This window comes from Rhineura floridana, chromosome 1 (assembly GCF_030035675.1).
Source record: "Rhineura floridana isolate rRhiFlo1 chromosome 1, rRhiFlo1.hap2, whole genome shotgun sequence".
In the NCBI taxonomy this organism is placed as follows: domain Eukaryota; kingdom Metazoa; phylum Chordata; class Lepidosauria; order Squamata; family Rhineuridae; genus Rhineura; species Rhineura floridana.
In genome coordinates this window covers 13,204,732-13,215,781 of record NC_084480.1, presented here as the reverse complement: position 1 = coordinate 13,215,781, position 11,050 = coordinate 13,204,732, and the positions used below count along the sequence as shown (strand labels likewise).

Sequence of the window (11,050 nt, the reverse complement as noted above, 5' to 3'; positions counted from 1 at the left end):
TTGCCCCTCTCATTGTTGTTGCTTATGCACAGCTTTCAAAGAGCGTGTGGTTTGCATGCTAAATACCCCTGGTTCATCCCTTTGCATCTTTCCAGTTTAAAAAGCATCTCGAGTAGGAGGGCTGCAAATGGCCTCTACCTGAGATCGGGGGGGGGGGGGAGAGACTGCAAGTCAGAATAGTCAGCATGGAGAACCAATGTTCTGATCCACTATAGGGCAGCGCCTGACGTTCAGCTCTAACTCAAGAAGGCTTGTGGGATGTATTTTATAATGTATTTACTAGAAATGTGAGGTTCACAACCTGGAGGAGCCAGGTGCAAGATAATGCGTGGGGGAAGCCAAAATAATGATGACTTAAGTGATGGAGGCAATTACTCATTGGACCCTGTGAGCAATAAATACCCTGGGGTGACTTGTCTAGAGAAGTACAACTCTGCACCTGAGTTACTGCAGATCAGGGATCCACTGACAAAAGTGGCTAGCAGGGGTACAGAAAAGACCAGGTGAAAGGCAACCAATTCATAGCACACTCATATTTAAAACAAACAAACAAAGCCCTGCCAGGTGTCATCTTAAAGCCTAACAAGTGTATTATGGCACAAGATTTTGTGGGCTAGAGTCCATTTCCTCAGACAGCAGCTGCATGGAATGTGATCCTGAGTTTCGGTTTTGGTGCAATGGACTAACATCCTCCCCCACAGCTGCCCAGAAACCATAATTTACAGGTGAGGAAGGGAAGAGAGAGAGAGAGAGAGAGAGAGAGAAATCAGCCATGAACGTCAGGCTGGCCATTTCTGGGCAGGTTTACTTGCTATACTTAAAGCTACCTGGAGTCAGAACATCCTTGCCGATCTCCTGCAAAATCACCAAGAGATGATCCACATGCCCACCTTCTGCCCACCTCGTTAACTAACACACAAAGACAGCATTTGAAATGAGTCACTTCATACATGCCTTTAGAGAGCTTCCCCCTACTAACACCACGAGTTTATGGTACCGGGAAGCTGATTTCTTTCCACAGAGCAGGCAACCATTCGGGATGGCAGGGGGGGGACGACTCTTTCCTTCCAAGCATCTCCTAGTAGGACCGGGGGGGGGGGGGAGAAGCCAGGCAGACCGAGAGAGACAAAAGGCACCTGTCTTTTCAATTAATAGTTTTTTTCCCCCAACAGGGGGTGGGAATCAGTGCAACGTCCCTGGTCTGTGGCCACACACGTTTCTCCGTCACTCTGCAGGCGGGAAGGCAAAGCGCGCGCTTCCTCTCGCTCTCTTCGTCCTTGGTGTGATGCACAACGACCTTGCCAGTGCTTGCTGGGGTTTGGACGGGGCGGGGAGGGGGGCTAGGCTAGCTGGCAAAACAGTCACCCAAGCAGAGCCAAGAGCTGGAGCCGGCGACAGGCGTCGCCTGTAAATGCTCCAGGCGCCCCCTTTCCAGCCTACCACTTTGCGCGCGCGCGCGCGCACACACAGAGCCTTCGCCACAGCTGGGCCCTGATGCGCTCAGCAGCAGCGCAGCGGAGGCGCCTGCTTGGAAGCGCGCGTCCCGCACGCTCTGCGTTTGCTTTTAGAAGGAGGCAGCGGCGGTGGCAGCAGCGCCCCGTCCGGATCGTTCCGATTCTCCCGGAGTTCAAGGTCCCTCCTTCTCGCCGCAGCCTTTTCACCAGTGAATAGGAAGACGCCGATGCATTTCGGAACTCGGGAGGCTGCAGGAGTTGGGCTCGCGTTTTGCTTCGTTTCAAAGCCCCAAATCGCTTGACTTTATGCTCGACTTCCTTCCTTCCCCGCCCCCTCCCGAAAGGCGATCGCGGAGCGGGCAGCTCGTGTGGAGGAAAGGGGCGGGTTTCTTTCCCCCCCCCCCCGAGGAGGAGCAGCCGCGCCGCCCTCCGTTGCGCGCCGGGGGCCTCCTCCTCTTCCTCCTTCCGAGCAATCCCGAGGAAAGGGGCGGCGAGGCGGGGGCGCCGCTTTCTCGCGCCGGCCGGAGAAGGCGCGATGCGGGGCCGCCGTGCCCTGGAGTGGGGCGCCCCGAACCGGCCGGGCGCCGCCTCCTCTGGCACGAAGGGGATCACCACGGCGGTCTGGATCCTTCTCCCAGCCAGAGCTTGATGGAACTCGCCTCTCTCCCGCTTCCCCAGTCTTCTCCCCGCCCTTTCGCTGGGCCCTCGGGCAAGGATGGGGTACACAGACCCCACTTCCAGCCGGGATTTGCTGGGGAACCGAACTTTGCTGTTCATCTTCATCTGCGCCTTTGCCGTGGTCACGCTGCTGCAGCAGATCCTGTACGGGAGAAACTATCTCAAGAGGTACAGAAGGAGGGTTTTTTTTGGGGGGGGGGAGGTTAGGGGAGGGGGTGTTCCCTGGGTAAACGAGCTAGACGGTGCGCCGCTTTGAAAACCGTCTGTCTGCGTATTTCAGCTGGGTCAGGAGAAGCTCCTGGGACCTTCCAAACCCACAGTGCAATCCCAAGCGCTCTTCCTAGTCCAGCAGGGCTTACTTCCGAGTAAGGTGCACTGGATGGCACCTTATGCGGGTCCACCACCTCTCCCACTCAAATACCCCGTTGGGCCTTGCTGTATTGGATGGCTTGTGACAAGACTTAACCTGGGTCATGCTGGGACCTGGATTTAGACCCTTCCAAAGACCCTTCCAGACTCTTTAAAATTCTGTGGTTCTGTATGCTTTCATGGACTAGCCTACAGGAAGCCTCTCACACCAGGTTCAAGAAGGACTATATCCTCAATTTGTCACCTTTACAGTGTGGCGTAGTGGTTAAGGTGTTGGACTATGACCTGGGAGACCAGGGTTCGAATCCCCACACAGCCATGAAGCTCACTGGGTGACCTTGGGCCAGTCACTGCCTCTCAGCCTCAGAGGGAGGCAATGGTAAACCTCCTCTGAATACTGCTTACCATGAAAACCCTATTCGTAGGGTCGCCATAAGTCGGAATTGACTTGAAGGCAGCCCATTTCATTTTTCCCAGAGGTATCAAATGTTTGTGGCAGTGGGGGAATTGCAAACAGAGGGACCAAAGGTCCAGACAGGGCAGCCTGTGATGATGCCATGTCAACAGATAGCGGCAGGCATTTTGCAAGCCTGAATGGATAAATGCACATTCCTGGCTAGAGTTACTGTGAAAACTCCCACAGCTGTGCCCTTTTCAGAACTCTTGGCAGAGGTCTTGGCTACGCAGGTACCAAACCTCAGCTTCTTGGCCAGTGTTGGAGTAGCTTAAAGCATTTGGGGTACACTTTTGAGTCCTGGCCCCCTGTTTTGGGGGTGAGAAATGGGCTGATGCTCCATCATTCGAAGGGGGCCTTCGCTAACCTGGTGCCCTGCAGATGTTTAGGACAGGAGCTGATAGGAGTCCAGAACAGCTGGAGGGCACCAGATTGGCGAAGACTGCATTAAGGCCCCCCCTCCATGATCCAGCTGTCTTGGACTACATGGGGACTGAATTGTAGCTTTCTTGTGTGTGAATATACCTGATCTAAATTGGCACTGTATATTTTTTCTCACTTGGGGATAAACAGCATAGACATTCCAAGCCTTATTGTGTATTGACGACAGCAGAACAGCCTTGTTTTATCAGAATGGTCTGAACCTGAGGGATCTCAAATTTTACTGCTTTGTTCATTTGCAGAGATTACACCTTATCTCTTTCCTGCTCATTCCTTGCTACCCAGTGATGAAAAGTTGTCGCCCATTTCTGCCCATCCAGCGATGTTTCTATGTGCGGTGGTGGTGGTATTATCCTGCCTTTCCTCCAAGGAGCTGAAGGTGGCATACACAGTTCTTTGCCCTCCCCATTTATCCTCGCAGCTGCCTTGTGAGATAGGTTAGGCTCAGAGATTATTATCAGCCCAAGGTCACCCAGTGAGCTTCACGGCTGAATGAGGATTTGAACCTTGGTTCCCAGGCACTGGCCCAGCTCTCTCACCACTATGCCATGCTAGTTCTCCACTTTCCTACAGTTGGATTCCGCTACTTTCAGTCTTTGAAGCATGTGTAATTCAGTGGAACAAATAAATAAAATTGTATTGTGTTATTATGGTGTATTGATTATCAGTGGCAGAAATGGCAGTGAAGCATTGAAGCTAGCTTGTCAACGGGGCTTGGGGAGTCCTAAATTCAGACCCCTCTTCAGCTGCGAAGCTCAGTGGGCAACCTTGATCTGGTCATCTCTTCTAAGCCTAGCCTGTTTTTTATTTATTTATTACACATATTACATTTATATCCCACCTTTTCCTCTAGGGAGCTCAAGGTGATGTACATAGTTCTCCTTCTTCTCCATTCTATCCTCACATCAACCCTGTGAGGTAGGTTAGGCTGAGAGTTAGTGACGGGCTTTCAAGGTGACCATCATAGCTGAGTGGGGATTTGAACCCTGGTTTCCCAGGCCCTAGCCCAACACTCTAACCCAGTGTTCTTCAACCTTGGTTCCCCTGATGTTGTCAGACTACAACTCCCATGAACCCCGGCTGCTTAGCCGATGGCCAAGGCTGATGGGAGTTGTAGTCCAACGACATCTGGGGACCCAAGGTTGAAGAATAGTGCGGTTACACACTACACCATGCTGGCTCTCTACTTTCTCACTGCCGGGTTCCACTACCTGCAGTCTTCGAAGCATGTGTAATTCATGTGGAATAGAATTCATTGATGTGTATAGCCAAATGGATGCTCAGTCCCTAAACACCTTTCCTCATCGGAAATACATGTCCACATACTTCTGTTGTGAAAGTACCATTGTGCATGCTTATGTGGAAATGAACCCTGTTTGAACAGGTTGACTTACTTCAGAGTAAGCATGCATTGGAGTGGGCTTAATGTCATGCAGATGAAGAGGTTGCAATGCCAGAGCAGAAGACGTGATCACATTTGAGTCCCAATGAAATCACTGAGATTTGGTAGTGTCAAAGAAGTTGTCCCATTCACTTTTATGGGGCATGGCTGTGATTGGCTTTTACTGAATTGGAATCAGCAAGTGTAGCAACTTAAATCAGGGTAGGGGACCTGTGACCCTCCAGATATTGCTGAACTACAACTCCCACCAGCCCCTGCAAGCATGGCCAATGGCCAGTGATGATGGTTGTAATTCAGCAACTTCTGGAGAGCCCAAGATTCCCCACACCTGATGTAAACTGTGAAAGGGGACTTTCCCAAAAGGACTAATGGGGTTTAGTTGTAAGTAAAGAAGTAGGCTTTTACTGTAGCAAACGTACAAATTCAGCGGCTGGGAAAGAGCAGAATCTAGTCCAGGTGCTCTTACAAGGCAAAAGAGTGCCAACAGTGCATCCGGTCTGAGAGCAAAGGCCAGGGTTCAAGAGTCCAAGATTAGGGTTTCAGGATTGAACTGGAGCGGCGAAGTTGTTCCAACAAGTTTCCCCACCTTCTGCCAAACTTTGCAAGAGAAGTGGAGAAGGCTCAGCTACTTGTAAAAATCCCTGCAGGAGTTCCTGGCCTGAAGGTGGGTGCTTTGCCAAGGGCTATGAGTCTCTTCCCTGGATGCGCCGCCTCTCCCTGGGAGATGTCACTGGCTGTGGCGCCTCCTCCGACCTCTTCTGCTCTGTCCCAGCAGGCTGGGCCTTGATTCCTCCTTATCTTCCATAGGCTGGGAAGGGGCAGTTTCTGGGTCTCGCACCTCGCCAGGTCCTGCCGCATCTGTGGGGAAGAGGGAGGGCTTCATCGACCAGGCTCTGCTGCATAGTCTCAACAGCTCCTCTTCCTAATTCTTGTCTTCATCCTCAAGTGCCTTGCACTCCTGATTAGGGTTGCCAGGTTCTTGGCCTGAGACTGATCCTGTATCTTTAGGAGAAGAGAAAATCAGCCAAGTGCAGGTGTTCTTGCGACCCTGTAATGAGAAAAACCACAAGGTGGAATTCTCCCTTCTCAACGCAAAACTTTTAAAGATACAGAAGACCTCTTGGTTGCCAGGCCCGGTCTCCAAGAGGTCTTCTGTATCTTTAAAAGTTGTGCAGGGGGAAGGAAGAATTCCACCTTGTGGTTTTTCCCATTGCAGAGTTTCTACTGCCAGGGTGCTGTAACCAAGCTTGAACCACATGTGCAGCAGAACCAGGTAGTGGAATTCTGAGGTGGTGGAGGAGACTGTACCACTTTAGGCTGAGGGTAGAGGACTGTACCACTGCACACCGAATGCTCCCCCACCCCGTGAAAAAACTTCCTTTGAGAAAAAACAAAACAGCACTGTAGGAAGCCTGTGAGAGAGGTTTTATCCCAGACCTCCTTGCTATAGCTTTTTTTTTTAACTTGCGTGGAAGTTTAAAATAAAATACAGAGTAGCATTCAGAATGAGATCCATCTGGAGGAAGAATTTTGTGTGAAATTTTGTGAAAATTGCACATACATAAGAACATAAGAAGAGCCTGCTGGATCAGGCCAGTGGCCCATCTAGTCCAGCATCCTGTTCTCACAGTGGCCAACCAAGTGCCTGGGGGAAGCCCGCAAGTAGGACCCGAGTGCAAGAACACTCTCCCCTCCTGAGGCTTCCGGCAACTGGTTTTCAGAAGCATGCTGCCTCTGACTAGGGTGGCAGAGCAGAGCACAGCCATCATGGCTAGTAGCCATTGATAGCCCTGTCCTCCATGAATTTGTCTAATCTTCTTTTAAAGCCATCCAAGCTGGTGGCCATTACTGCATCTTGTGGGAGCAAATTCCATAGTTTAACTATGCGCTGAGTAAAGAAGTACTTCCTTTTGTCTGTCCTGAATCTTCCAACATTCAGCTTCTTTGAATGTCCACGAGTTCTAGTATTATGAGAGAGGGAGAAGAACTTTTCTCTATCCACTTTCTCAATGCCATGCATAATTTTATACCCTTCTATCATGTCTCCTCTGACCCGCCTTTTCTCTAAACTAAAAAGCCCCAAATGCTGCAACCTTTCCTCGTAAGGGAGTCGCTCCAACCCCTTGATCATTCTGGTTGCCCTCTTCTGAACCTTTTCCAACTCTATAATATCCTTTTTGAGATGAGGCGACCAGAACTGTACACAGTATTCCAAATGCGGCCGCACCATAGATTTATACAACGGCATTATGATATCGGCTGTTTTATTTTCAATACCTTTCCTAATTATCGCTAGCATGGAATTTGCCTTTTTCACAGCTGCCGCTCACTGGGTCGACATTTTCATTGTGCTGTCCACTACAACCCTGAGGTCTCTCTCCTGGTCGGTCACCGCCAGTTCAGACCCCAGGAGCGTATATGTGAAATTAAGATTTTTTGCTCCAATATGCATAATTTTACACTTGTTTATATTGAATTGCATTTGCCATTTTTCCGCCCATTCACTCAGTTTGGAGAGGTCTTTTTGGAGCTCTTCACAATCCCTTTTTGTTTTAACAACCCTGAACAATTTAGTGTCGTCAGCAAACTTGGCCACTTCACTGCTCACTCCTAATTCTAGGTCATTAATGAAGAAGTTGAAAAGTACAGGTCCCAATACCGATCCTTGAGGGACTCCACTTTCTACAGCCCTCCATTGGGAGAACTGTCCGTTTATTCCTACTCTCTGCTTTCTGCTTCTTAACCAATTCCTTATCCACAAGAGGACCTCTCCTCTTATTCCATGACTGCTAAGCTTCCTCAGAAGCCTTTGGTGAGGTACCTTGTCAAAAGCTTTTTGAAAGTCTAAGTACACTATGTCCACTGGATCACCTCTATCTATATGCTTGTTGACACTCTCAAAGAATTCTAGTAGGTTACTGAGACAGGACTTTCCCTTGCAGAAGCCATGCTGGCTCTGCTTCAGCAAGGCTTGTTCTTCTATGTGCTTAGTTAATCTAGCTTTAATAATACTTTCTACCAGTTTTCCAGGGACAGAAGTTAAGCTAACTGGCCTGTAATTTCCGGGATCCCCTCTGGATCCCTTTTTGAAGATTGGCGTTACATTTGCCACTTTCCAGTCCTCAGGCACGGAGGAGGACCCAAGGGACAAGTTACATATTTTAGTTAGCAGATCAGCAATTTCACCTTTGAGTTCTTTGAGAACTCTCGGGTGGATGCCATCCGGGCCCGGTGATTTGTCAGTTTTTATATTGTCCATTAAGCTTAGAACTTCCTCTCTCGTTACCGCTATTTGTCTCAGTTCCTCAGAATCCCTTCCTGCAAATGTTAGTTCAGGTTCAGGGATCTGTCCTATATCTTCCACTGTGAAGACAGATGCAAAGAATTCATTTAGCTTCTCTGCAATCTCCTTATCGTTCTTTAGTACACCTTGGACTCCCTTATCATCCAAGGGTCCAATTGCCTCCCTAGATGGTCTCCTGCTTTGAATGTATTTATAGAATTTTTTGTTGTTGGTTTTTATGTTCTTAGCAATGTGCTCCTCAAATTCTTTTTTTAGCATCCCTTATTGTCTTCTTGCATTTCTTTTGCCAGAGTTTGTGTTCTTATTTATTTTCTTCATTCGGACAAGACTTCCATTTTCTGAAGGAAGACTTTTTGCCTCTAAGAGCTTCCTTGACTTTGCTCGTTAACCATGCTGGCATCTTCTTGGCCCTGGCGGTACCTTTTCTGCTCTGCGGTATGCACTCCAGTTGAGCTTCTAATATAGTGTTTTTAAACAACTTCCAAGCATTTTCGAGTGATGTGACCCTCTGGACTTTGTTTTTCAGCTTTCTTTTTACCAATCCCCTCATTTTTGTGAAGTTTCCTCTTTTGAAGTCAAATGTGACCGTGTTGGATTTTCTTGGCAATTGGCCAGTTACATGTATGTTTAATTTAATAGCACTGTGGTCACTGCTCCCAATCGGTTCAACAACACTTACATCTCGCACCAGGTCCCGGTCCCCACTGAGGATTAAGTCCAGGGTTGCCGTCCCTCTGGTCGGTTCCATGACCAACTGGTCTAGGGAATAGTCATTTAGAATATCTAGAAACTTTGCTTCTTTGTCATGACTGGAACACATATGCAGCCAGTCTATGTCCGGGTAGTTGAAGTCACCCATTACTACCACATTTCCTAGTTTGGATGCTTCCTCAATTTCATATCTCATCTCCAGGTCTCCCTGAGCATTTTGATCAGGGGGACGATAGATCGTTCCCAGTATTAAGTCCCTCCTGGGGCATGGTATCACCACCCACAACGATTCTGTGGAGGAGTCTGCCTCTTTTGGGGTTTCGAGCTTGCTGGATTCAATGCCTTCTTTCACGTATAGAGCGACTCCGCCACCAATACGTCCTTCCCTGTCCTTCCGATATAGTTTATATCCAGGGATAACCGTATCCCACTGGTTTTCTCCATTCCACCAGGTCTCCGTTATGCTCACTATATCAATGCTCTTCTCTAAGACCAAGCACTCCAGTTCTCCCATCTTGGTTCGGAGGCTCCTAGCATTAGTGTACAGGCACTTGTAAGCAGTGTCTCTCTTCAAGTGTCTTTGGCACTTGTGGTTAGGCCTGTGGTAATTTTGCTCTTCTGAATTTATATCCTGTGCCCCTGCTCTCACAATGCCTACTTCTAGGCCTACCCCTTTTAAAATTTCATCATTTCTTTGGTTTTTATCCCAGGGGGGAGGTTTATTCCGAACCGGACCTTTCTCAGCTCCTGTCGGGTTTCCCCCCTCAGTCAGTTTAAAAGCTGCTCTGCTACCTTTTTAATTTTAAGTGCCAGCAGTCTGGTTCCATTCTGGTTCAAGTGAAGCCCGTCCCTTTTGTACAGGCCCGGCTTGTCCCAAAATGTTCCCCAGTGCCTAACAAATCCAAACCCTTCCACCCGACACCATCGTCTCATCCACATCTTCAATCGGTCCTCTTGAAGGTATGATTTGTGTCTCCCTGGGATTTTGCTATAATGTGTGACATTTCCCTCAACACTGAAGGGTGCTCAGTGGGATAGTCTCTATCTTGTATACGCCGAAGGCCCCAGATTCAGCCCCCTGTCTCTCGCACTTGAAAAGATCAAGGGTGGCAGGGTGTTACGGCTGGGAACAACAGTCTGATTTGAGCTGGAGACCATCCAGTAGTTAGGAATGAAGAGGAAGCCAGAAGCACAGGGGAAACCAGGAGGCAGAGTTGAGGGGAGGGTCAAGGAGCAAGCCAGAAGTTAGTACCGAACATCAACCAAGAACACAGGAATGGCCCAGAGCTGAGGCAGACTTTGTTGCTCGAGTAAAACTCAGCTGGAACAGCAAGACTTTTTATACTTCTCTGGGGTGGGGGATCCAGTGGGCAGTCTGGAGTGGGTGGGGTGGGGAGTCAGCCCAGGGCCCCAAGGGTACTTTTACTGAGAAGTGGCCATCTGCAGTTCAAAGGTTTGCTTACATGGAAGAGCTGCAAACTGATATAGCAGGATATGAGAGAGGGCTGGGAGAGACCTTTCTCTCCTTGCGATCTTGAGGAGCAGCTGCCAGTTAATGTACGCAGCACTGGGTTAGGTGGGCCAGTGCTGTGATTTGGGTCAAGGCAGTGATTTATTGTTATGTGCTCTCTTCTTCTCTGAACAGCGAGAGGTACCAGGGACATGCTATTTGTATCTGGCTTCCTTTTGGAGGAGAGGTTACTGGAGACTTGGGGCATTTTTTATTATGGTAGCTTTATGTACAAATATATGAATAGAGGTGCCTTCCCCAAGCTCAGGGGTGGGGAACCCATGGCCCATGAGATGTTGCTAGGCAACACCTCCCATCATGACAGAATCAGTGTAGTGTGGTGATTAGAGTGTCAGACTGGGACCTTGGAAGATTGGGGTCCAAATCCCCCCTCGACCATGAAGCTTCCTGGAACCATGTTTGTACACCACCTTGAGCTCCTTGGAGGAAAGGTGCGATATAAATGTAATAATAAATAAATAACCCCTGACCACTAGGCATGCTGGCTGGGGCTGATGGGAATTAGAGTCCAAGAACATCTGGAAAGAGACAGGTCTCCTCTCCCTGACCACCAGATTTTACTGGATTATTACTCCCATCAACCCTGACCATTGGTCGTTCCGGCTGCAGCTGATGGGAACTGAAGTCCAAAACACCAGGGTGGGAAAGGCTGCACTAGTGCACCTCAGAACTCTCCCCCCGCCGGCCACCCTGAGGGATGCTTGTA

The 11,050-nt window shown here is 49.1% G+C and overlaps 1 protein-coding gene across 2 annotated transcripts in view; it reads left to right on the top strand.

Moving 5' to 3' along the window:
• Positions 1-1,478: 1,478 nt before the first annotated feature.
• The window catches only part of ST8SIA5 (ST8 alpha-N-acetyl-neuraminide alpha-2,8-sialyltransferase 5), a 61,711-nt gene continuing 52,139 nt past the window's right edge, over positions 1,479-11,050 (top strand). Inside the window, exon 1 of one of the 2 annotated variants that reach the window (XM_061613752.1) lies at positions 1,479-2,300. In XM_061613752.1, coding sequence (XP_061469736.1) covers positions 2,170-2,300 — 131 coding nt within the window. In that variant the 5' untranslated portion in view covers positions 1,479-2,169. The remainder of the gene's footprint in view (positions 2,301-11,050) is intronic. The other variant, XM_061613761.1, reaches the window with a different exon arrangement.